This window comes from Phoca vitulina, unplaced genomic scaffold (assembly GCF_004348235.1).
Source record: "Phoca vitulina isolate PV1807 unplaced genomic scaffold, GSC_HSeal_1.0 scaffold4, whole genome shotgun sequence".
Taxonomy (NCBI): domain Eukaryota; kingdom Metazoa; phylum Chordata; class Mammalia; order Carnivora; family Phocidae; genus Phoca; species Phoca vitulina.
In genome coordinates, this window is record NW_022589707.1 from 5829463 (window position 1) to 5857124 (window position 27662).

The 27662-nt window shown below is 42.3% G+C and overlaps 1 protein-coding gene across 1 annotated transcript in view; it reads right to left on the reverse strand.

The window, feature by feature from the left end:
* MGAM (maltase-glucoamylase) overlaps nt 1–27662 on the reverse strand; it is an 81087-nt gene that overhangs the window by 17029 nt on the left and 36396 nt on the right. The window contains exons 17-37 of the mRNA XM_032401150.1: nt 26610–26726; nt 25901–26055; nt 24765–24849; nt 23966–24022; nt 23313–23437; nt 20379–20467; nt 19677–19726; nt 18936–19103; nt 15733–15885; nt 15176–15376; nt 13245–13399; nt 12123–12291; nt 11767–11863; nt 10946–11058; nt 9606–9731; nt 8504–8632; nt 8140–8250; nt 7767–7829; nt 2314–2448; nt 1759–1846; nt 806–944 (exon numbers count right to left, since the gene is read on the reverse strand). Coding sequence (XP_032257041.1) covers nt 806–944; nt 1759–1846; nt 2314–2448; nt 7767–7829; nt 8140–8250; nt 8504–8632; nt 9606–9731; nt 10946–11058; nt 11767–11863; nt 12123–12291; nt 13245–13399; nt 15176–15376; nt 15733–15885; nt 18936–19103; nt 19677–19726; nt 20379–20467; nt 23313–23437; nt 23966–24022; nt 24765–24849; nt 25901–26055; nt 26610–26726 — 2525 coding nt within the window. The remainder of the gene's footprint in view (nt 1–805; nt 945–1758; nt 1847–2313; nt 2449–7766; nt 7830–8139; nt 8251–8503; nt 8633–9605; nt 9732–10945; nt 11059–11766; nt 11864–12122; nt 12292–13244; nt 13400–15175; nt 15377–15732; nt 15886–18935; nt 19104–19676; nt 19727–20378; nt 20468–23312; nt 23438–23965; nt 24023–24764; nt 24850–25900; nt 26056–26609; nt 26727–27662) is intronic.

Here is a 27662-nt window from a genome sequence, read left to right on the forward strand (position 1 = left end):
GAAGGAAGGAAGGAAGGAAGGAAGGAAGGAAGGAAGGAAGGAAGGAAAGAAAGAAAGAAAGAAAGAAAGAAAGAAAGAAAGAAAGAAAGAAAGAAAGAGAAAGAAAGAAAAGAAAAGAAAAAAAGGAAAGAAAGAAAGAAAGAGAAAGAAAGGAGGGAGGGAGGGAGGAAGGAAAAAGAAAAGAAAAGAAAAGGAAGAGAAAAAGAAAAAGAAAGCCCAACAGAGATGAGTCACTTTTGAAATAAAAGAAAAAGATAGCCAGTCCTCCGCATTCCCTTCCCCTCTTGTAATTAATTATAGCATCAGCTGCACTGTGTGATCATTGCTTCTGTCTCTGTGTGTGTCTCCTCCACAAGGACTATCAGTCTCTCCCTAGCAGGACCATGTCTTACTTAAACCTGTCCTTCTTTTTTTTTTTTTTTAAGATTTTATTTATTTATTTGTCAGAGAGAGAGAGAGCACAAGCAGGGGGAGTGGCAGGCAGAGGGAGAGGGAGAAGTAGGCTTCCTGCCAAGCAAGGAGCCTGACACAGGGTTTGATCCCAGGACCCTGGGATCATGACCTGAGCTGAAGGCAGATGCTTAACCGACTGAGCCACCCAGATGCCCCTAAATCTGTCCTAACACTGATCATGGAGCCTGGCTCCATGTTCATGTTTGCTTAATAAATAAGAATTGTGACATAGTTGTGATTAAAATCTTCTTAACCCTTGAGAGGGGGCATGAAAGGAAAAGCAGGGTTCCTTCATCAGTCACTGGCTGTCCCTGCAGGTCAGGTGGACCAGAGAAGGGAGAAGGTGACTCACTCGTAGGTGGGTCTGGTCTGGGCCCATCCGTACAGGCTGTGAACGTCGTAGTGCCGCACCCGCGAGCCATCTGGCAGGACCTGCTCACTCTCCATGCACAGGGTCTTGCTGCTCAGGCCCCTGTCCCTGGACTCCAAATCTGAGGAGAAAGATCTAGTGATGTAAATGCCATGCCTGATCCTGTTATCCCTGACCTCTCTTTAAGGGATTCGACACTGGATCTTAAGACTAATTTGACCCGTGCATGGGTCCCTCTCTTCTCCAGGGGCATGGGAATGTGCTCGGCTCTGAGCTGCAATGGAGCCCAAAGGTGTTTTCAACATCAAGTCCCCTGCAGGGTTCTCCAGGAGAAAGTGGGGGCGAGGGGAGGAAAACACAGTTGTCAAACACCTAACTATTTGACAGGATGCAGTCTAAGCGTTTTTCTTATAAATCATTTCATGTAATTCTTATCATAACTCTATAAAAGAGATAGCATTATCTCCCTTCACAATTAAAAAAAACAGATTTGGAAACATCAAGTAATCTATTGAAGGTCACACAATTCATAGTGAGTATAATTTCTGGAGCCAAGATATGAACACAAGTATAACACCAAAGTCCATTGACTCCATGATAAGGAGAAGCTGCTACTCTCCACCCACTGATGGCACAACAAATTCCTGTGGAGGAATTCACAGAGGCCTGAAGAATTAAGAAACTTAGTTCTAGAATCCTTTGGAGACATAACCACTGTTAAGTGTTTTCAGAACAAATTTGAGAAATTCACCCAACAGGGTCAGTAACTTATACACACTCAACTGGATAAAGTGCTTGATGTGTATTTGTCTTTGGCCCCCCTAAAACCACAGCACCAGTTAAGATGTGCAGGATAAACCCTGGCTGCTGGGCTCTTGTAGGGATCACTCCTCGTAGCCACGGTTCTGCCAACAGAGGAGATCAAGGGCTCTTACATGGCATATAGGGAGGGTGGTTCAGAGTGGCATCCTTGCAGCCTGGAGGAACTGCTCCATTCACAAAACTCGCTGGCTCATTCATATCCTAGAAATGTCAAACACAGATATATCTTACTTTTTCAAATCATTATCCTGCCAACTCAGAGACAAGGAAGCAATGAATAAATCATTCACCTTCCAGCAATCCCATAGATACCAGCCCAGGGAGACTCATCAGATCCAGCTGAGAATTGACTAGAGAGATCAATTAAGCCCGTGAGAATGACTGGCTAGAGGATTAAAAAAAAAAAAAAATTCTCCCTCAAGGTATGAGGCAAGGCTCAAGTCCGAGAAATTCTCAGTAATCACGTTAGTGTTTTACAGCAGGAACTTCAGGCAAGGTATAAGATATGAGGAGTATCAGGGATGTTCCACTTCTGACTGGAGGAATTGCAATCAGATGTGTCCAAAGTCTTTCTTGGATGATTATTATCCCTCTTGATTAAAGGTCATCATATATAAGCTTAGAAGATAGAAACACACCCACCCACAGACACAAACCCACACACTCACAATCCACATGCCATCAAATTTCAAGCTTCTCTCTGGATTCTGTGGATTGGTGTAGAGTTCTTGCAACTCCCTCTTCCACCACGTGGTAGTTGAGTTACGGAAAAAGTCGGGAAAGGCCACATAAGCTCGGTATAGCTGTAAAAATTAAATAGAGTTTATTGGTCCCCCCAAATTTTATTAGACAGCAAACAGACATTTCCTGAGAGCATAACTCATGCACACCCCTGTAATGCATGATGATAGATAATCCAAACAGAGCCTAAATAACGTTTGCGGCTTACTTGAACTATAATGAGTGCACAGAAGAGACATTAGCACAAGTTAGACATCTGCTTAGCATCTGGAAAGTATCCATGGACTGTCTTCCTCTTTGTATCAACATGAACGGTAGCAACCAACACCCTACACTCATTGTCTCACGCACTAGATGCTTAACTTTCAATCTCTGTCCTGCCATTTCCGAAGCTTGACTCAGAAACAAAGCAGGAGCCAGGGAGAGACTGCAGCTTGAAAGACATCAGATGGACTGTCAACAGGATGGAAGGCAATATCCAGGCGATCGTCTCCTGTCTCATTCCTACTGCGGAAAGGAGGTGAGGGCTGAGACATCTCACTAGTGTGCATGTGTTTTCTGTAGTTTCAGAAATCACTGGAAAACTGCACTTGTGTGTCAAGTCGCTTGGGAGGAGCTAAAGAGGAAGTTTTAACGCTGCCCCCTTCTCTTTGTCTTCCCCCAAATAATAAAAGCTGTGTCTTTATTTTAACCTGGATCCAAAGCTTAACTATATTATAAGGATTTTGAGAGCAAGGACCTTGTTTTATACTCTTTTGGTTGATCTTTGTACTCACCCACAGTGCTTAGCTTCACACCTGATGTGAAATAAATGCTCAGTGCATAATTGTGAATTCACACCTCGGGGCAGCAACAGCAAATATTTTTTAATTTCTATACAGCCCATGTTGCTTGTGATAGAAATTCATGGTCCTTTGTATGTCCCAGTAAATAGGTGCCTCTGTGTTCCTCAGTGCATTTTTTTTTAAAGATTTTATTTATTTATTTGACACAGAGAGAGAGAGCACAAGCAGGGGAAGAGGCAGAGGGAGAGGGAGAAACAGGCTCCCCGCTGAGCAGGGAGCCCGACGTGGGGGCTTGATCCCAGGACCCTGGGATCGTGACCTGAGCCGAAGGCAGACGTTTAACCAACTGAGCTACCCAGGCGCCCCTCCTCAGTGCATTTTAAGAGTTAAAGAGCTAAGTAATGCTAGTAGTGGGGGAAGGGAGCCTGGGGGAGGGAGGTAAGGAGGAGGGGGGACAACAGAAAGAGGACTTTGTTTAGGAAACCTCCAGTTCTTTTTTTTTTTTTTAAGATTTTATTTGAGAGCGAGAGAGAGTGAGAGAGAGAGCACAAGCAGGGTGAGGGGCAGAGGGAGAAGCAGACTCCCCGCTGAGCAGGGAGCCCGATGTGGGCCTCGATCCCAGGACCCTGAGATCATGACCTGAGCTGAAGGCAGATGCTTAACCAACTGAGCCACCCAGGTGCCCTGGAAATCTCCAGTTCTTATACTCAGTAGACAAAAGGCAAGTAGGAACCCATATGTCCAGATAAAAGGCAAAAAAGGAACACAAAGAAGAAAACAGAAACAGAACAGAATGCAGGGATCCAGCTCACAGAGAAGTGAGGGGTAGTGAACCACATCACTGAGAATCTCTTAAAAGGGAGGCACCCCGAGATGCCTTTTTGCTAGAAAATAGATGTAGAAACATGGAACCAGAAGAAGAGAACCTTTCACCAGAAACAGAGCTCTAGCTCAGGCAGGTTAGAAACATAGTGTAGAGGAGGGAGACAGGATTAGGGTAAACAGAGTCAATACCAGCCATGCCTGAATCACAACCAAATCCCATATGGGATACAAGTGAGAAATTTGACCAACTCTAATTCGTTAGCCTCACTGAAAGGTACTCTGATGGCTTTTACCCATGAAATACATGCTTTGCCATTCTCCCAGGCATTGGCTCTGCCTCACTGCTGTCTGTATTCAGCTCTTGCCTCGTTACTTCTGCCCTCACTTTCCTTGGGTCTCACCTCATGATGTACCCAACTGCATGTCTGGCCATAGGATCACTTATCACAACCCACTGTGTGCATGCTACCAAAATGCAATTCTTAGCCCCAACCCTAAACTTACTGAACTCAATCTGAGCTTCAGACTCAGCAATCTGCTTTCCACAGGCTGCCTGCTATTTGTTTGTTTGTTTGTTGTTTGTTTTATACTACCCTCAGCCAAGCCAGACCTGGATACTGTAGCTTCATCCCCACCAGCCTTGTGAAGTGGGTCTTATTAATAAAAGTAGTCATAATTATTCCATCTACTGAGAATCTCTTATATACTATCAAATACATATCATGACTTCATTAGGGTGCCTTCATTAGAGTCTCTAATAAGAAACACAATTGGCATTTGGGGCAAGAGAATTCTTCATGGAACATCCCCTACAATCAGAACTATAAGTGTCCCTAGTCACTCTCCACTAAATGCCATTTGGTGCTCCCCTTGTAATAATCAAAACTGCCCCACAGATTTCCAAATGCCTTCAATGGCTGATGAACTGTAGGATAGCCAACCTCTTCATTACTAAAGTGGTCCCTTTCCCAGTAGGATTTAAAAGTCATGATATTGGCATTAAAAAAAGATACATAGACCAATGACACAGAATAGAAAGTCCAGAAAGAAATCTACACATATACCATCAATTAATCTTTGGCAAGCATGTCAAGAGCACACAGTGGGAAAACAATAGTCTCCTCAATAAATGGTGCGAGGAAAACTGGATATCCACATGCAAAGGAATGAAACTGAACCCTATCTTACACCACTCACAAAAAATTTTCAATCTGAATTAAAGACTTAATTTTTTTAAAGTTCTTTTTATTTATTCATTTTTTTACATAGGCTCCACACCCAGCATGGAGCCCAACGTGGGGCTTGAACTCACGACCCTGAGATCAAGACCTGAGCTGAGATCAAAAGTCAGATGCTTAAATGACTGAGCCACTCAGGTGCCCCAGGACTTAATTATAAGACCAGAAACCATAAGACTTCTAGAAGAAAACAGGCGAAAAGCTCCTTGACATTGGTCTTGGCAATGATTTTGGGGGAGAATCTGACACCACAAGCATAAGCAACAAAAGCAAAAATAAACAAGTGGGACTATATAGAACTAAAAATTAGCTTCTGCACAGCAGAGGAAATAATCAATGAAATGAAAAGGCCATCTAGGGAATGGGAGAAAATACTTGCAAACCATATATCTGATAAGAGATTAACTTCCAAAATACATAAGGAATTTATACAATAGCAAAAAAACAAATAAACAGATTAAAAAGTTGACAAAGGATCTGAATAGATAAATTCCTAAAGAAAACATACAGATGGCCAACAGCTACAAGAAAAGGCACTCAACATCACTAATCATCAAGGAAATACAAATCAAAACCACAATGAGATATCATCTTACACCTATTAGGATAGCTTTTACCAAAAAGACAAGAGATAACAACTGTTGGTGAGGACAGGGACAAAAGGGAACCCTTGTGCACTGTTGGTGGTAATTTAAATTTGTATAGTCACATGGTAAAAAATATGGAGGGTCCTCAAAAAATTAAAAATAGAATTACCATGTGATCTAGCAATCCCACTTCTGGAAATATATACTGAATAAAATGAAATAAATATCTAAAGAGACATGGACACTCTCATGTTCATTGCATTATTCCCAACAGCCAAGATGTGGAAATAACCTAAGCATCTGTCAGTGGGTGAATGGGTAAACAAGATATGGCATACATACATACAATGAAATATTATTCAGCCATGAGAAAGAAGGAAATCCTGCCATTTGCAACAGCATACCTGAACTCAGAGGACATTATGCTAAATGAAAAAACTATACAGAGAAAAATAAATACTATATGATCTCACTTACATGTGGAATCTAAAAAAAAAAAAAAAAAAGGTTTAACTCATAGAAACAGACAGCAGCATGGTGGTTACTGGGGGGTAAGGGAGTGGGGAAAATGAGGAGATGCTGGTCTAAGGGTATAAGCTTTTATTTTTAAGATGAATAAGTTCTGGAGATCTAATGTACAGCCTGGTGATTGTAGTTAAAAATACTGTATTGTATACGTAAAAGTTGCTATGATTGTAGATCTTAAGCATTCTTACCATACACCAACAAATGGTAAATATGTGAGGTGATGAATGTGTTAATTAACCTGATTGTGGTAATCATTTCATTATATATATATACATATATATATGTATGTATATATATGTGTGTATATATATATATGTGTATATGTATACATATATATATATGTATATATATATAAAATCACCACACTGTATAATTTAAATATGTACAATTTTATTTGTCAGTTATATTTCAATTGTGTTAGGGGAAAAATACTAAAAAAGAAAATGAATGAATCAATGAATGAACGAACAAATGAACATCAAGGAGACCCTGAACTTCTCTGGCCTGGCAGACTCCCGTGTCCATGTGGTCTGCCTGGACCAGCAAACTTCAAATAGTTTCCTGTGAGAAGCAACAGAGAGAAGAGGAAGCTAGATCCTCTCCCTTGAATCCTTACCTAAGATCCATTACAAGTAAGAAGTTGTTCCATGGAGAAAGCAAGTTTTAACATAAGGCTGGAAACTGGGAGGTAAGAGCAAATTAGAGCAACCCAAGGAAGGATGAGGGATTTATTTTTATTTTTTTTTAAAGATTTATTTATTTGAGAGAGAGAGAGCACAAGCAGGAGGGGCAGAGGAAGAGAGAATCTCAAGCAAACTGCATGGTGAGCACAGAGCCAGATGCAGGGCTCGATCTCATGACACTGAGATCACGACCTGAGCCAAACCAAGAGTTAGACACTTAGCCAACTGCACCACCCAGGTTCCCCAGGATGGGGGATTTATAAGAGTGAAGATGGAGAAGCCTGTCCATGGAAAACAGATGTACAGAGACAAAGATCCCATCACTAAAGACAGTGTTTAGAGACTATGTTTAAAAGGGATACTCAAGAACCACGATAAAAACAACAACAAATACACTCATTCAGGGAAAACGGTATTTCTTGGGAGGTAAAAATTTCATGGGCCTTTGGAATCCGACAGCCTTGGATTTGAAATCAACACTTGGTCACCTAAAATCCCAGAGCAGTAATTTAAGCTCTCTAAATCCTGGTTATGCTGAGGATAATAATCCCTGCCTCCCAATCGGGAGTAAATATTACATGTAAAGTGGTTGGCACACAGATGGACAGACAGGACATAATCCCACAGTGTGTTCCTCACGACACTCACACCCACGGCATGGGAATGCCCACTGTCCTGAGTATGGCTGCCCCTCCCCAGCAGCCCTGACTTCACCCACGTCCACAGCCCTTTACCTCCACTTGAGTCTCCCAGTCTAGAGACTGGTCTATAACGACATCAGGGAAATCAGGCCACACCTGTGGAGAGAAAACTATTCAAAAGCAATGCACTAGATAATTTATCTTATATAGTACTTCCTAAGAAACTATAAACCGCAGTCGTAGGTGGTAATACTTCGATTTTGATCTAGAAAAGTGGATCCCACAATGCACACACATACATACATACCCTAAAAATTCCTTAACTGTGTTGACAAATATTGATGGACAAAATGAGAACCTCTGATCTCCGAACCCAAATGGAAAAGGCCCCAAAACAACGTGCACAAACACACTAACAGTCACCCACCCCAGGCTGGGGATTAGTGGATCACCATTCCGGTCATACCTTTCCCCAGACAATGTCTCCACCATTTGGCGTCTTGATGAAGACATCATCCTCCACACCCCTAGTGAATGCAGGATAGGGCTGTGTCTCGTTACCAGAAATAGCTGGGTCCTGAAATCAAAGCACAGATCAGGTGAGAAGTACAAATCCAGAGAACAACTCGGGACAGAAAAAAAAGAACTCTTTAAACAGCACCAGCTTCCCCCTGAACCACAGTGCTTCTGTGAATCCTGGGAAATATACCTTTCTTACCAAACCTCAAATTCTCTGCTTGTAACATGGAAGGAAACACAATAGAAAGCTTTCTCCACCAAAGCCAATTCACTGTCCTCAACAAACTCCACCAATTCACAGAGGGACTAACCAGAATGAGGATGACCCGCATCCCATCAGCCTTCATACGATTAATCAGAGCTGGAAATCCCATGAACTTGGGGCTGAGGGTGAAGTCCAGCTGCCTCTCCATGTAGTCGATATCCGAGTACTGCACATCCTGGAGGACCACAGAAGGAAAGTGAGTGGCTCCTGCTTGTAGAAGACCAGGTTCCAGGTGAGAACAAGCCTCCACGAACCAGTGGTGAATTTCAGAGGGCTTTCTTTTGACTTTTTCCAATCTTAGGTTTCAGGTATTAGATTTTGGGAAATTTTCTAATTTTCAGTCATAAAATAGAAAATAAAAACTAAATCAGCAAAAATAGGATGATAATGCCTATCTGGAAAGGCTGTTGGGAGGATAAATGAAAAGAGCAGATGAGAAAGTGCTTTGTGAAAGGCCAGTAGGAGTGACTGTGGTTACCTTGCCCAAGAGGCTGCCCCTGGGATCAGTGGTTCACTTTCAGAGAAAAGATTATAATGTAAACTCCCCAGCACTAATACAACTGGATGGATGGTAAATCTATCTTTTTTAAAAAAGCACCTGGGATTGCTTTAGAATATTCAGTCCTGGAGGTTATCAGATATAGCTTTCTTATTAAAAATGAAATATTGCATGCCATGCTTACCATTAATAGGAACAATTGTAAACAATAGAAAAATAAATAGAATAAAAATAAAATATGTAAGTTGTTCATGGGATCAATTCTCTGATTCTTGGGCCCCTCTTGCCCTCCAGTGAAGGACAGAATTTGTTTCCATATTTATTTCATCAGGAAACTGGTACCCAAGATCCCTAACTTCAACCTTAGCTCAAAGCTGAGGGAACACTGTACCAGCAAAGTGTTGGAACTGAGGTTATATCTGCACCTATGGTGATCTGACTAAATTAGGGCATTTTCTTTTCAATTAAGCAAAACTACTGTTTGGGCAACCTTTTATTCTTAAGATAACAAAGATGTTTTTGACCAAATGTTTTAAAGTCGTGTGGTTATAGGAACCGCCGCCCTCCAAGTCAAGCTAATCCAAATGCAGAGACAACTAGTGTAGGCCATGAGGTCCCAGGGCCAATCCACCACATACGGCGAACATACATAAGGGATCTGGGCAGCCACCATCTCATCATACAAGCTGGCAATCTCAGAGTCGTTCTGGTATCCGTAGCGACACAGCTGAAACCCCAAGGACCAGTAAGGAACCATCACTGGCCGACCAATCAGCTAGAAAATAGACAGAAAATTTAAGTCCTTAAAAAGGAGATTCTGGATTGAAATTGTCAACAAATTAATAAGAACATCTTTCCAGTGTCCCAAGTTGGATAATCAACAACTTCAAAAATGGAGAGAAACTGAGAGGATGCAGAACCACTGGGATACCTCGGAGAAAGCTTTCTGCTAGATCTTACCTCTTTGCCTAAGAATTTTGGAAAATCTGATTTTACTCTGATTCCTAGAGGCAGTCTAGCTTGCTGGTTCAGTGTTCAGAATCTAGAGGCAAAAGGCCTGGCTTACCATACAGGCTCCAACATTGCTGGCTATGCAGCCTTGTGCAGAAGTTAAAAAACCCTTGTTCATCAGTTCCTTCATTTGTCAATCGGGGATACGAACAGTACTTGCTTCATTAGTGTTTTTTGTGAGGACTGAATGAGTTAATATATGTAAAATGATCAGTAACACGTAGTAAGTTATATACGTGTGTGTTGCTACTGCCAAAGTTAACTGTCATGACCACTATGACCACCATCACGACTAGCGCCATCACTATTACAACATCACCACCACCTCCCCCACCTGCCCTACCTCCACTACCACCTCCATCACATCCACCACCACCTGTACCACCATCTCCACCACCTCCACCACGACCATCTCCACCACAACCATCTCCACCACCACCTCCACCACCACCATCGCCTCCAGCATCACCTCTACCATCATGTCCACCACCACCATCACCTCCACCACCACCTCCCCAACCACCTCCACCACGACCTGCACCACCTCCACCACAACCATCTCCTGCCCCCCCACCACCACCTGTACCACCTCCACTACCCCCTCCATCACCTCCACCACTTCCACTACGACCATCTCCAGCACCATGATCACCTCCACCACCACATCCACCACTGGCAGCTCCATCACCTACCACCTCCACCACCTGCAATACATCACCAGCACCACCCTCCATCACTATCATTGCCACTGCCACCACCACCACTGGCACCACTACTACTTCTGCTATTCTGCAATGCTTTGAGAGGCTGCAAATTTAATGGTTATTGGGATATATTTCTTGCTCCTCATTTTATAGCCTATCTTCCAGAAGGATCAACAATTCCAGGTCTCATCTGAGAGTTATGCTAATAAATGGGGACTTGGGTACTCAGAACCTACTGTATGAATACTTGATAATCAGTCTAATTCCCCCCTACCTCAGTATACTGCTGAGTGACAAGCTCTGGAGTTGGCCCCAAGAACACATAAAAGTCCAGAATTCCTCCTATGGTGCGATATGTCAAGGCAGGCAGGGGCTGGAATGTCACATCTGAAAATATAGGAAAATACCAATCAAGCTGGAACCTTCAAGGTGAGGAATTACCCCTGAAATTCTTACCTTTTCCTTCTTCCTATACCTCTTTATTACGGAGTATTAAGAGAAAGTATTTTTACTATACCTACATAGAATTGAAGAAGTTAAGTGAAAGTCTACAGGGTGCTACCCCTGGACTTTTTTGCCATTGGGTTTATTGTTTTTTATAATATGTTCTGTCATTCTGTTCTTTTAAAATTATTACTATAACTTTCATTTTAGAATAGTTTAAGACTTAGAAGAAGTGGCAAAAATAGTACTAGAGTTCCGTTGTACATTTCACCCTGCTTCCCTCAATGACAACATCTTATATAACCATTGTACGTTGTCAAAACCAGGAAACTGACATTCATATAAAACTATTAAGTCAGGGATAGATCTGACTCTGATTCGACCAGTTTTTATATGCATGCTCCCCACCACCACCTCCTGATTTTCCATCCCCTTTCCAATACACCGTATAAACTTTCTTCACACCTTCATACCCCCAGAATGAGCACTCTTACCCATAGCTTCACCACTAATTCAAATTAAAAAGATGGCTCCCATTGGTTGACCTCCAGGATATTTGGGACTCACCTGGCCTTTCCCTTCTTACATCCCTTCTTACATGTTGCCAAATATGATTCACAAAAATAAGGGGAGTTGCTGGCATCATCTTACCCATGGCATTGCTGTTTAGCAGGAGCACCCCATGGGCACTTCCATCCTCCTCCAGTGCCATGTAGTAGGGGTGGACTCCATAGGAATTCTTCTTATACTGGGAGAATTGTAGGAGAAAAGTGGTAAGAGGTTAAAAGACATCTTTAAAGAAACTCCACAAAAAATGATTGACAAGGTATGTCCCGTCTTCTCTGTGCAATAAACTAAATACACAAAAAACAAAGGAGACTGAGCATTGGCACACTCATCTAAATGCGGAAATGTGACCATCTAAGGTGAGTCTGGGAAGACGAAGAATGGAGTGTACATAGTGCATAAAGAGAAGTAGACAGAGATCCCAGATGTTCTGTCCTTACCCCCGGGGGCTGGTCTCTGGAAAACATCCCCCATGTGTGCCAGTTCAAGTCTCTCCGAAAGGCTGTGTGCTCTGTTTCCCCAAAGCCATAGATGTACTGGGAGGGAAGGCGAGTGGAGATGCGGATGAACATGTCGTTGAAGGTAAAGCCAAGGAGCTGAGAGTCCCAACTGCAACACAAAAGGGTGTATTTGGAAAAGAAATGGGCTATCCTGTTGGCTTCAAGCAGCTGACTTTTCAAGGACAACAGGACTCTTGATTCCCTCTCCCACCCAGAGCCCTGTTAATCCTCCAGACAAACACAAAGTCTATTTGATTAAAATAATCTTAGTGCACCTGCTACCAGCCCAGGAGTGAGCCTTCATTCTTTTGGTTTCCTCTCTCACTGCTTCCCTTCAGTTCTTTTTCCCAGTCACCAGATCTAATCATTTTTCACATCTCGGGTGCTACCACGCCACACCAGCCCAGGGTTCCACTCTTGCTCCTCTATACGGTCCCTTTGCTACTTAACATCCAGAGCAATCCAACTACAATGTGCTCCAACCACAATGGGCATCCCCCCCCCACCGCCATATGGCAGGTGTTGCTCCTGTTTCATGGCCTGTGCACTTCTTATTCCATCTGTCTGGAATGTTCTTCCCCTTCCCCCAAATCTCCACATGGGTGGATCCTTCTCATCCAAGTCCTATTTCAAATGTCACCTTCTCTGAGACACCTACTCTGACCATAGTATCAAAAGCAGTAAACTCCCCATAACTCTTGATTACCCTATTCTTTTTCCTACAGATCAGTTGTCACTACCTAAACTTCCTTATTTATATTTTAACTTAAGTTCTTTGTTATTGATCATTAATTTTTGCCATGAGAAGAGAGACCTCATCTTCTAGAACCCCCTAATATAGAGATAATATATACTAACCACCCCATAAACATTGGTACACATAAGTGCCTCAGTAGTTATTGCCAAGGGACTAAAGATTTCTTGTAAGAACAGGCCCCAAGGGAATAACGTATTCATAAATCTGGAAATGTATAGTGTGATGCTTTGAGCCCGGATATCTCCAAGGACAACGGACCCGGCAGTGCAGGGAACCATCAATTCCAAATCAGACTAGCCACCTACATCACAGTGCCTGTACTCTTCCGGCGAATTTCAATCCCAAATGGATTCTTCTTAATGAGGACATCGTAGAGTTGACTCTCAGAGGTGCTGGATGGAACTGTGGGTATGTTGAGAGGGATCGGGACTTCATACCGATTATTGTTAGGATCATAAATCTAGGGTGAGTGGGAAGAAAATTAGGAAAATATAGTATTCGAGAAACCTATATCCTTAGCAGCAACTTGGTATCTTTGACATGGAGGTTGAATGCTGTCTTTCTTTGTCTTCATTAAGCTCATGATACCAGGGATTTAGTTACCATATCAAAGAACAATGTTAGACTTGACATTTTGATCTGAGTCTGTCATATCTCATTTTTAAGGCCCCTATTACAGTTAACACATCCACTTTGACATTGGTGATATCTTGGAAAATCAGTATGGTATCAGTTTGGTACATATGAATATATTATTTATTACTTTATCTGTGGGTGTATGTGAATATCTGAAAGCTTCTCTGAATTGAAAAAAGTCAAAAAACATGAACTCTATTTGATTAAAATAATCATAGATGTCCTTGCTACAAATGGCATCTAAATTGATTCACCGAGTTCGTTCTCTACTCCTGCCTGATACTGTACTACAGACACTAGAGACACTAAATCAGATAAGACACGATCTCTGTTTTTAAGAAATTCACACGCTAACGAGAGGTAAAAGAGGTACCCACAATACCTGGGTGATGATAAGCTCATGTACAACTACGTGGGAGTGTTGTGAGATTATAGAGAAGAAAATGCCCAACACAGTTTCTGGAAGACTGAGATGTCATGGGCAAAATACAGGCTGTGTGTTAAAACCTTTGCAGCTGTTAAGCAAGCACAGCAAGGAGATGAAGTGAGTCCTGGTAAAGAAATAAATGCAAAGGCCCAGAGTATTAAAGCCAGGTCAGAAAGAGGCAAATGCTAGGGGGATAGCTACTGTGTGATCAGGAGGTAGAGGAGGAAAGGGTTGAAGCCGGAAATGCAAGCAAGTTCATTTAGTTCAAACTCACTAGGTGCCTACCACAGGCCAGTGCTATGGTGAGGATAGGAATATCAAAGAGCATCTTCCCTGCATTAGAAGATGTAAAAGGGCTCAGTCTAGGTTGATAGCAGTTTGTGATGAACCTTTTGGGCAATGCCCAATGTCTTTCATTTACTCTCTCAATAAATATCTGAGTGCTGTCTACCAGGCTCTGTGTCAGATTTCAGAAACACAAATATGAATAGAGAAATTCCTGTCTTTGAGAAACTTACAAGTTAGTAGAGAAATAGACATAAGAACAGCCTGTCACTAATCCTTAGATGTAATTAAAACATAGGAAAGAAAGAGATCACTACACTCTCGTGGCTATTTCTCAGCTATCCTAAATTCAGCATCCTAAACCGAACCCATCATCTTATTTTGCCCAAGCCCAAACCTTCCAATGTTTCCATTCCAGGTAACGTCACCACCATCCATATAGAGACACACGACAGAAACATGGCAATCATCCTTGATGCCTCCCTCTCTCTCATCGCCTACTTGCAGTCATCACCAGATCCTATGATCCTACCTTCTCAATTCTCCCACCATCCTCCTCCTTTCTTATACCTGGTCTACACTTGGTTGCCCACATGGACAACCTAACTGGTAGCCTCCTAGCTGGCCTCTCCTTTTTCACTCTTGTCTTCCCAACCATTTTCTTTAGGGTAGACACAGTGATCTTTTCAAAATGCACATCAGAAGGGGCAGCACCAGTCAATCAATGGTCTCTCAATGCCCCCAGGATAATGATCTAGTATACTGCGGCATGGTTAGCTCAGAGGAGCGCACTTATTTTAAGGTTCTGTGACCTCGACTAGCAAAAAGTAATGGAACTGCCAAGTGCCTAGTGGGCACTTGATACATATGTGTACTGCAAACACATACCTTAAACTGCAGCATGTCATTCTTATGGTAGGTCACACGCAGACGGAGGGAGGTCACAGGTACTGAGGGCAGAGCAGAGGCATAGACAGAAGACTTTAAGGAGATGGTCGCAGTGGCTCCCTGTGAGTCGCACTGAACATTGTCGACAGAGTACAGATCATTGATGAAATAACAAAACGGGACTCCAGGAGAAGTGGGTACCTGGAAAGGAAAGCTAAGGTCAGCTCAGCATGTGGTCCTAGAATGATCAAATATAAAGGGGCTAGAAAAGGCCATTTACAGGGAGATAAATCCAGGCCATCACTCGCTTCCTTATATATTCATTGGTAGTGACATAAGTTTAAATTTCTGGTCTCCTTGCAAAGTATTTGTAAAAAAAAAAAAGCCCACTCCTGTCCCTATCTATTGTTTATATCCAGATACAAACTCAGGTTCCTTTGGAAGTCCTGCCTTTCTATGGGTTTTAGGTAGTGACACAGGTACTGGAGCTACGCTCATGAAACTGGTGGTTGAGTGGAGAGGGTTTCGAGGCACACTAGCGTCGTCAGCACGGTTACCTCCCAGGCACAGCCACGGGCAGTACAGTTTTCTGCAGAAGCACCGCTCTCATCAGGGAAACAGTCTATTTTTTCTGCATCCCTTATCTTCAGGTCCCACTCCACCGTGTATGCTTCTCCCAGGATAAGATCAATTCCCGTGATAAGAGCAACCTGTAGGGATGGGCAAGTGACAAGGAAATTTATCCCCAGGACAAAGGCCTTGCAAGATCTGAAACCTCTTTTAGGAAAGGAAATAGAAACCAGAGTAGACTCTCAACAATCCAAAGTGACACCCCACTGGAGCTTCTAGGAAGAGAGCTACGTGGAGAGAGGGGAAGAGCGCAAATGTGCCAACTCTATCAGAATCTTGTACGCCACGTTTGGAAGAGAATTAGGCCAAATAAAATCTTCTGTGATCACCCATTTTCTTTCTTTCCCTGACTCCCCTTCCTCTTCCTTATTTGGACAAGAAGGTCTTCTGTGTTTCCCCTTGTAGCATAACACACATGAGCTCACGGGGCCATCTGAAATTGAGCTTATGTTCTTGCCTTCCATTCCCTAGCCCATTGTCCTGCCTTGGTCTGGAGTGGTGGCAAGAACAGAGGAGTAAGAATCATGTGGCTTGGGTTCTCATCTTCATTCTGCTGGGGAAACTTAGCCAAATCATTTCAATTCTTTGGGTCTCAGTTTCATCAATAGCAAAAGTGGGGAGTTGGCAAAATCATTACATTTCCTTCCATTTCTAACATCCCAACCTCTTCATTTCTCCAAGACCAAAGCCTCAAAACCCAAAACCTTGCTTCTTTGAGTCCCACTAATTCAAATATTTAATATTTTCTATGTATTTTTATCTCTTCTTTAATTAGCAATTTCCATAGTGCAGGTCCTCATTTGCCCAGATTTACAAAATCACACTCTAGGGATAATCACCCCTTTTCCAGGGTCTTCTCAGTCTAAATTCACCTTAAACTTCCCTATTATACAAATCTCATGCCCCAGAGCAATGCTTTCATAATGGCACAGCCTTGATTCAAGGATTCATAGGACACACTTTGAGAATCCAATCTTCTCACTTTGGCATTTAAGACCCTCCAAAACCTGACCACAAATTATTTGTCCAAACTGATCCCCTCCCTATTCTAGTTATAGAATACTCACAGACGAATGTCAGACTAGTCTCAATCCTTAGATCGGCTTATTCTGATATCTCAATCTTGCATGCTTTAGCTAGACAAATGCTCTTTCTAGGAAAATGGTGCCCTTTTGTGGAATGCTCTGCTAGTTGCCTGCCTTATATAAAAGTTCCCTTCTGACTCACTATTTCAGCTTAGAATATTAAAGTTCATGATTAAGAACTAAATTTTTAATCCATGTAACATAGCTGTGGCCATTAATAGGCAAGTGCAAGTCCACTGGGAGTTGCTGGCCCAGAGTCTCCTTCTTGATTTAAGGGGCTGCCCCTTCTCTGCACCTTTTCCTTCCTGCCTCCTCTTTTATTCTTCAGTAATAGGGCCATAGCAACTGGTATTAAGCTGTCACTTCCAGTCAACCCTGACAACCTTGAGCCACTGAACCAATGCTAGCAACTGACACTTTCTAAACTTGTTATTGCATGAAGAAAAAAATCCCAATTTGTTCAAAGTCGCATTTTGCTCAGTTTCCTATTACTTGTAGCTGAATGAATCTCTATCTGATATACCCTCATTCAAAGTCCAGCTTGAACCCTGACTTCTCCAATGGCTTTGCTCAGCTAGGCCATTAGGCTTTGGACATTAAATTAGATATAATGTCAGTTAACATTTCCTCTGTGTTGCTTTGGACTGCCTGTCCCCTTCCTGGTAGTTTCCTGTGTATAAATTGTGTCTCCCCACCACCCAAATTCAAGCATTGACATTTCCTTTGCTCTTATATTAATTAATTTAACAAATATTAATTGAGTTTGTTTTCATATATGCACCTTTCAAATGGCTTGCCCTTTGCTGTACACATAACTAACCATATAATGCAGTTGTCCTTTGAACAACATGGGTTTGAACTGCATGGGTCCACTTACATGCATCTTTTTTTCAATAAATACAGTACAGAACTGCAAATGTTTTCTCTTCCTAAGATTCTCTTAATAACATTTTCTTTTCTCTAGCTTGTTTTATTGTAAGAATACAGTACAGAATTCTTATGATATATAAAATACGTGTTAATCGACAGTTTACCCGTAAGGCTTCTGGTCAGTGGTAGGCTATTAATAGTTAAGATTTGGGGAGTCAAAAGTTATTTATGGATTTTTGATGGCATAGGGGGGTCAGTGTACCCCTTGCTGTTCAAGGGTCAACTGTATTTTATTTCTAACTTTATAATGTAGGTATCCTCAACTTATGCTATAAGGCAAAATGGCCAATGCAATCAATACAGCATTATAGGAGAATGCCAGATTTACTTATTTTCTCCAAATTTGGAAGATCTCTCACAAACATGCTGACCCAGCAGCTCCCAGTCCCAGATCATCTGGGGGGCCTGGAGTGAGGAGGATGGGGGAAAGGATTCCTCAAATGCTAAGATACCAGGGGAATAGATTACAACCTGCTCAGGAGCATCAGGTCTCATTACAACTGATGAAAAATGATTTTTTATCATTATCTAACCAAATAAGTAGCCATTAGCTAAGCTGAACAGATTTTTTGACTTGAAATATTTCTCTAAAATGTATGTGTTGGAAAGTCTATGTATCTGAACAGAGTAAAAAAAAAATGCACTTCAAAATTTTAATTAATAAGTATCCCATCTCCCACTTTGCCTTTCTAGCTTCAGTCAGCAGATTTCAGACTCACTTTCCCTCTAATGCTGTTCCCCACACTCCACACTTTGCTCTTCTGTCCCAGTCTCAATCCTCAGGTCCACTTATTCTGATATCTCAATCTTGCATGCTTTATCTAGACAAATGCTCTTTTGCTCTTTTGATTGATGGGCAAATGAGGGAATGAATAGATGAGAGAAATAGAAATAGATGAAAAGACCATTTTATCTTATTCCAGTTTCTCAGTAGCTCCCTGATCCATTCTAGCTCTGGCTTACCCCTTGCTTTTTTTCTCTCCTAACCCTCTTAATTCCCCACCCCAGACCTCAGAGTGTGCCCTGGTCCTTCAGGAACCCATGCAACTTTGGCAAGAAGGAACACCGTAAGCTATGAATTCTTGGTAAACTATCTCAACAAAATTAATTTTTACCTGTAAGTTAGAATCATAAGTGACATTAGGAGAAATTTGACTTGGGAGACCATTGTGTTTCACAATAACATTGGTAGGTTCCTGGGTCCCAAGAATTTTAATCTCTTTAAATACTAAATTATTGGGGTCTTTGTAAGTTGACTGCAAAATCTTCACATCCAAGTAGTTCTGCAAAACAATTAAACACAAAGGTCTGCTGATTGGTTGTCAAGTCACTCAAATATTCTATCCTAGACCAGATACCCAAAACTGCTTTGAATGCCTCTTAGCTGTCTCTACTAACATGTGCTCAAGGAGTACCAACTTTTTTAATACTCTCCTGAGTGAAAAAGAGAGAAACACACACAGAGCAATTTTTTTAAACTGCATTTTAAAACACTGGCTACTTTGATTTAACTATATCATTGCCTCTTTTTACTAACATGGATGATTCAATTATTGGGAGTTAAGTTATAAACTGAAATGTGCCCAAGTAAGCACTGGTGATCTATGGAAGTGCTGAATAACTATACTGTACACCTGAAACTAATATAACACTGCATGTTAATTAACTGGAATTAAAATAAAAACAAATAATAATAAAAAATAAAGTTCTTTTATCTTCAAAAAAAGGAAATGTGCTCATCTACAGTCATAAAGGCATATGAAGCTATAAATGTAATTACACACATATACAAACACACATGAGCTAATTGTCAGAGAAAAGCCCACACCTAAGATTCATAAAAATGTGCTACTTACTTGGGTGGCAGAAAACTCACAAAAGAGATAAACTTGATTGGCCACAGTATCTGAAAGTGTGAGAAAGGTGAGTCAGCTTCTGGCCTGCCCACCACAGAACAGATCACCCCTTGGCTATAATGAAAGCTCCATCTTGAGAATGATAAGATTGTAGACAGAGTCTCCAAGGCCAGTCCACTCTTTTCCCTTTTCCTTCCTACCTTACCCTTGAAAAGATTCCCTTCCAAGTGCTTCCAAGGCACATGCCTCAAGTGAATCTATCTCCTAAGCTTGAGCCACAAGAGTTGTTAGTATATTGGAGCCAGGAAAATGTGCGAAGAAGCATGGCTGGATGTAGGCACACAAGAACACACTCTCACTCTGCCTCGATGCCATGCTATGTGTTTCCTATCATCGACTTTTGTATTTTAGGCGAAGAGATCTACGGTGAATGGCAGGAACAGTCTTGAAAACATATCTTTCAGATCCCTGTTGACAACAAAATGAGAGCCTGTCTATATTGCTTGTCTGATGGGAGCATTCTAAGAGGTAGAAACATGTTTTCCTTCCATCTGTGGTCCATCTACCACAAGCTGTGAACAGTGCAACCCAAACGAAAATTCTCTTGAGTGATTAGCCCTGCTGTGCCTGGTGAGATTTCTCCCCTGGCTGAATGACCAGTGGAAGTAACTCACAGACGCAGGCTGTCATAACAGTGCTCACCTTTAGTTTCCCCATCATCCCAGAAAAGTTCGCCTTTTGCTTCTTTGTTATCATCTAGGGCAATGATAAGACCAAGAGGGTTCCGGCGGCTGTGGGAAACAAGGTTTAGGAAGGAAACAAACACTTAAGACTCAAAGAACTTTGCCAAATGAGCTAGGAATGTTGCCATCAGATTTCTCTCCTTTTTTTTTTTTTTTTTTTTTGCACCAACCAAAACCGGTTTAAGAGAGAAAGAGCACACAAGCGGGAGGGGCAGAGGGAGAGAGATTGGGAGAATGCCAAGCAGACTCCTTGCTGAACACTGGCCCCCAACACGGGGCTCAACCCCACAAGCCTGAGGTCATGACCTGAGCCTAAACCAAGAGTTGGACACTTAACCAACTACACCACCCAGGCGCCCCTGCCATCAGATTTCAAATGGGAAAGGTTACTAGCAGCAGATGGCTCGACTTTCCTCCAGGCACAAAAGCAAAATCAACAGGCTCATCTTTCTCTAGAATCAGTAACGTCACAGGAGACAGAAATACTGCGAACATTAGCAATAAACATCTACATAGGAAACAAGAATTTAAGTACCAGAATCATTGTAATTGCTACTATAAAAGTTGCTGAAGCAACTATTATTCAGAATACAGACAATTAGAAGAGAAAGACATTCTAGACAATAATTGGTTCAGCCTAATTTTAGAGTTTGTGCAGGGGAAGCCTTAACCATGGTTGGAGGGATATATTTTTTTCCTGCCAAAGAAAGTGACTCCATTTTGACTCAGAAAGCAATAAAATACAATAAAGTCCATCTATTTAATGGCAACTTTCCTAATTTGATTATTTATTATTAGTTCATTTGGAGAGGAAAGTAAAACACTATAGTTTTCTGCTTTATAACTTAAAATATGAAACACAAAACACAACTCAAAAAGGTGGTAAAGTAGATGGGCATAGAGAAAGAGAGAAAGAGCCATTTCACATGGAATCCCGCCTGGTGTCACTGCTCCCCGGACTCCCTCCTGGTTTCCTGCTCCCGTTGGTCTGTCATTGACCTCACACTTTCTGCTCAGCCCTCCATTGTGCCCTATGCAAGGCAGGTTCCATTATCAATCAAATCACCTGCTTTCACTTAATACACATGTATTAAGTAGCTCTTGTTTGTTAACAAGTCTAAGAGATACAAAGACGAATAGATCACAACTCTATCGATGACCTTAAATATTATAAGAAGGATTAAACATATTCACTGCATAATCAAGGCAGAAAGTAGGGTGACACAAAAGTTGAAAGACTTATAGGAGTCCAGAATGGCACTTCCAGCAGTGTGGCTGACTAAATATTCTGGGGGACACCATGCACCCTGAAAGACCCACCCAACACATGATCCTTAAAGGTTGCTTAAGATGACCTCAAGTTGACAGCAGTCCTGATTTGCAACTGAAGAAAAAGGCAAATCCTCTCTGGAGGAATAAGACCCATGTTTGGATCCTTAAGATCACTACATTTGAAAAACAAAAACATTACTACTTAAATACGCAAGGTAATAAGCCAGCATGAGAGAAAGTTGGCAAAAACAATGAACGATAATTTGGATTCTCCAAAGGATTTTACATAATAGAATTTTCAGATACAAGGTATAAAGTAACTATGATTGAAATACTTAAAAATATTAAGAAGGAAAGAAAAAAAATCAGCTAAGGCACAAAATAATATTTAACAGTATACTAAAAGGTATTAAAAGAAAGTTTGGAGTGGCATTACTCCCTCTGCTGGAAGGACTGAGGAAGCTTTCTTGCAGATGAAATTTTTAATTTGGAAAGTCATTAAGAATGTACCAGGCAAAGCATGTTGGAGAGGCTATAAGTACAGAAGCCCAAATGCAGTCGAATAGATGGGTATGTCTGGGAACAGCAAGCTTTGGGGCATGGCTGGTCTGTAGGTGTGCATTCAGGTGTCTCAGGAGGCACAGTTTTTAACTTGCAACCAGACTGTGATTGGCCTGGAAACCATACTCATGAAAGAATTTGGACTTGGCGCAGGGGAGCAACAAGAAAAAAAATCTTCATTTTGGAAAGATAATTTTGGTATCAGTATGCAGAACAGCCTGAAGTTGAACAATTAGATACAAAGAAACCATTTGGTGTTAGATGAAGAAGTATTCTGCCTCATTATCATAAAAAGTCTGTAATATGAAAAATTAAGGTAGTAAGGAAAGTTCAAAAGAAAAGAAAGATTTCTAACCTCCAAAGAACTCCCAGTCTATTAAAAACAAATAAGACTTTTAGCAACATATATAAATATATATGTCTTTAGTACAGATGGAGTCTAGAATTTCAGAATCAAAGAGTCATAAAGGAGAAATCAGTGATATGAGGGAGATTTGAAGTGAACAAGTAATTTTTGTACCCTGTTCTGCATCACAAGAAATAAATGGTTCACTGGGAGGAAAGGAATGGGAAATTGAGATTATAGGGTAATGGAAAGTGGACTCCCTCTCCCTAGAAATGAGAATGAATGAGTCAAGAGCATAGCACAATGGGTGGATGATCTGGCCAAGCAGGTAGGGTGATCAACAGACCCCATTTACCTGGAACTGAGACGTTTCCCAAGACACGAAACTGTCGGTGCTAAAATTGAAACAGTCCTGGGAAAACGAGGAAGGATGAGGACCCCAGCAGCCAGTGTGTTTTGAGGAGAAATGCAGGAGATTTAAGGAAGGACAGGGATTAAGTTATTTAAAAATCCATCTTGTAAATCACAACTTCCTCAGAAGAGGCTGAGAGAAATACAAGGGACAGAGTTTGACGGACACACACACCCCAGTCCCCTTCCTCCCCACACACCACGGAAAGCTTCAGCATCTTCTGCATGGGCAACAGATGGGAACGGAAATGACCAGCTTTGTCAGTAGCCTCCCCCTTGAAGGAAACTCCCGGCATACTCTACCTGGCCACTGTGGTGGTGGCTGGCTGTTGTGTGGGGAAGATGTGGCCTCCGCGAAGGTGAAGTCCGATTTTGTCTCCAGGAAGTTCCATCTCCACCCTTTGCTTCCTCCATCTCACTCGGGCCCCCTGATGCAAGCACACACGTCAAGCACCTTGGCAGGATGGCACATTCGCGCCCCCCTCTTACCCATGGGCTGAGTTATCTACAGCTATCCTTTTTCCACCCAGATGACTTAGTGTCTAGTCAGGCAATCAAATGAGAGGAAGGAAACAAATTAAGAACAACAGGTTCTGCCATTACTTGGGAGTTTGGGGGAGCGTTTACGCCATGCCGAGGCTATCTGACATATATTAGATGAACTGATAGTTTTAAACAAGTTAGCTGACTCCTGACCAATATTTGGTCCCTCCATTGGACCCTCCAATATTTGCCCTTATCCTACGTTGAATAAAGTATATAAAAGTGTTTTTTTCAGATCTCTTCATGACTGACATGAAGTGACTTAGGCACATTTTATCAACTGTGCTATGAAATGACAGAAAACAGCACAGAAACACTCCTTTGGATGTGGATAGATGTTCCTCTCTCCAGGGAGGCATCTTGTCTATGCAGCTGTGGTCTTGAGGAGTTTAAGAAAAGTCAAAGCTACTTACAGTCTCGTAATCGTACCAGACGGCATCGGGCATATACGCCATCACTTTCTCTGCGCCCTGAAATTAAAATAAAATATTGTTCTTCATGGCCCAGCCTCTGAAGGGGATAAAATGGATTTCTTAGCATTCCCAAAGGAGCTTCTTAACCATATACTGAGAGAGCATAAGTGGCCTTTCTTTTCTCTGTCATCAAATTGTGACTTTCTTCTAATAGGAATAATAGAAGCAATAACTTGGCAACCCAAAGGGAAATGCCAGTGGAAGCACATTAGGATTGATAATAATCTTGAAATACATGTTGTGGTAAAAATTCCAGCTTTACATGAACTCCTGTAATCCTCCCAACTGTCCCCGGTGGCAGGTACTCTCATGATCTCACCTTTCCAGCTGAGGAACTCGCCCCAGGCCACACGGTACTAAGAGGCAGAGACAACAATCAGACCCTGATTCCATCCAACCTTAGAGACACTGCCGGCCCCCTGCTCCATTCTGCCTCTACCTCAAGGAGCAAGAAGGATCTGCTAGGAGACTCTGATGACGAACAGGACCATTCCAAAACCCAGAACCACCAATAGTTGCTTCTACACTGATTGGGAACTTGGTCAAGAAAAAAAGACTCCTAAGTCACCCATCTCCAACTTCCCCAAACCTCAGCACACTGTCTTCAAGGCCATCTCAGCCATGGAGGCTGGACTCGGGCTTGGAATAAAGAGAAGATATTGGTTCCAGGAAGAGAAGAGTTTGGAGGGTAGCAGGAACAGAAGCAGAGACCATCCGCGTGCCTCGGTGGGACACTTACCTCATCCAGAACCGGAGTGATGAGGAGGCCGGGGCCCCATAAAAACTGTTGGTGCACATCCCACGTACTGCTGTCCCCATAGAACCTGGAGATCAGAGACGTTCACTGCGATCTGGGCCAATGCTTCCTGACAACTCTCCCCTCAACTGTCCAAAACATGCAGACCGCCTGCCTGTGGTAACCCCCCAAATTATTCTGGGACACCTACTCAAGCCCAGCAGATGGGTCCACTTTCCCCAACCCATGCACTCTCATTTTCTTTCCCTGGTTGGACACAGGTGCCTATTCCAGGATATACGCTAGGCAGGGTCCAGATTGTAAGTCTGTTCACCATATGCCCCTTTAAATAAAATAAATAAAACAAGGAATACATCTTAAAACTTCAGCTGACTATCAAGAAGGAGCTGGATGCGATCATGACAAATAGCAGATAATTTAAAATTCTATTCTTTTCTCTTTTAGGGTATCTGCCTTTTAACAGGGAATTCCAGGAGATGGTAAAAATGGACTCAAAATAATGAATGTACAATAATAATAATAATAATAATAATGATAATAGCAGATACGTGCCTGAGAGCCTAGAATGTCAGACACCTAAGGGGGTTCACTGCATTTTGACATGGAAAACCTCTTAAGTGGCCTTTTTCAGGGTTAAGTTGGAGATGCTCATTGGCTGGCAGTAAAAATTCTGGGACTCTAGAAATCCTCTGTAATATTCTTATTCGTCTGTAAATAACGAGTTCATCCTCGGGCTTGAACATAGTGCATCACAGAAGACAACATCCTGATCAAGCTATCAAATCCTTTAAACTAAGAATCAAGAAACAACAGATGAAAGAACTTAAATGATTTGTCTAAGACAGAAAGTTAGCTGGTGGCAGAACAAAGACCCCAAAGTCCCATGATTTTGTCTTCTTCTATCCCCAAAAGAGAACAGGCTATACCACTTAAATATACCTCTAGAACAGTATGGAGGCAGCAGTGGCCTTGCAAATACCAACTGAGTATCCCAGTTAAAAAAACATATAGATATCTGAATAACCACTTGAAGTGTCTCAATGTTCACTCTGATATTTGATGAAACAGTCCATGTCGCCAGTCACGTTCACAAAACCCTCTGGATGCGGTGAACTTACTCATGCAGAAGGGGCCTGGCCACTGTGTCCCCCCGGCTGTGGGCGCGGTAGAAGAGGGTGTAGAGGTAGGGTAATAGGGTGTAGCGGATGGTAAGGTAGTGCCTGGAGGAGTTCAACAGCAGAGAGTCAGCTCCAAAGGAGGCAGGATCCTGGGCCTGGGAGGAATAAGAGATTGCCACTGTGATCCGGCTATGAATGACAGATCATCTGGAGAACTCCAGACCCCATTCATCAGAACCGAGAGTTTCCTTCCTCAAAGACCTGAGGCCTAGGGTATAAACTCGGCCTCTGAGCAATACAGGTGGGCAGAGGGAGATCGCTTCACCAAGTAAATGTCATTCACCACTGGCAACTCATCCAGCCTCATTCACGCTAAGGACTGCTCTCTCAGGAGGCTGCCATTTCAATCATTTTGAAGTACTTCCTCATCTGATTCTCACTACAAAATGAGCAATGTAGACAGAGTGTACAGACGTTTGATGAAAACCTTCACAGACTCTCCATCTCCTTGACCACAGCAGTACCAAGAGCAGACTCTGTGACAGCAGAGCATTTTAATGGCATGTCAGAGGCCCTGGTTAATTGCAAATTAGCCTAAGTGAAGCACCAGGTAGGAGGTTGGCTCGCTAGATGTCTTGGCGAGGATGCAGACGGATCCCGCTCTAATGTACGCCAAATTTGTTTTGATCATGTCTCCTGGGAGACTTACCTTGTAGCCTTGGCCATTGTGATTCCTGGAGAATGGATAAAATGCCCCCAGCTGCATCCACCGCCTACAGAGCTCCTCGGGGGCATCCAGTGCAAAGCCACATATGTCAGCACCCACCTGGAAGGACACACAGACAGAACGTATACCTCAATTCCATCCCGCCCCCTTTGCTTTCCATCAGGGACTTCCCAATTGCACTTTACCAAGTTTTACTGAGAAGGCTTATAGAGTGTGATCAGAATTGGGTCACATCACATGTTCACTCTTTTTTTTTTTTAAGGGAGGGGCAGAGGGAGAGGGAGAGAGAATCTTAACCCAGGCTCCATGCCCAGCACACAACCTGACGTGGGGCTCCATCTCACAAACCTGAGATGATGACCTGAACCGAAATCAAGAGTCAGATGCTTAACCAACTGAGCCATCTAGGCACCTCTCATGTCCACTCTTTACTGTCAGATATCTGACTATGAGTAAGTTACTTTATCCTTCTGTGCCTCAGTTTCCTCATTTTGTTAAAGTGGGCATTAATTAGCTACACAGGGTTTTAGTAAATGACATAATGGAAGTAAAACACTTGACATACAATAGCTTTTGTTTTTTAAAGATTTATTGATTTATTTGAGTGAGACAGAGAGAGAGGTGGGGGGGGCGGGCAGAGGGAGAGGGAGAGAGAATCCCAAGCAGACTCCCTGCTGAGCATGGAGCCTGATGTGGGGTTCCATCCCCCTACCCGAAGACCACGACCTGAGCTGAAACTAGGAGTCAAACACCCAACCAGCTGTGCCACCCAGGTGCCCTGACATACAACAGCTTTTTGACGGGTAGAACTAAAATTACTTCCAATATTATTTTGACCACCACTGACCAATCAGAATTAACTTTCCAAAGCCTAAATCTGATTCCATCAGTCATGTATTCAAACATCTCCAGGGTCTCCTCACAGCTTAGCTAGCAGCTCCTCAAAACCTGGTTCCAACCCACCTGTCCAGCATCACTTTCCACTCAAGTCCTACAAACCAATCCTTATAAACATATCAAATTCTCCCCCTTACT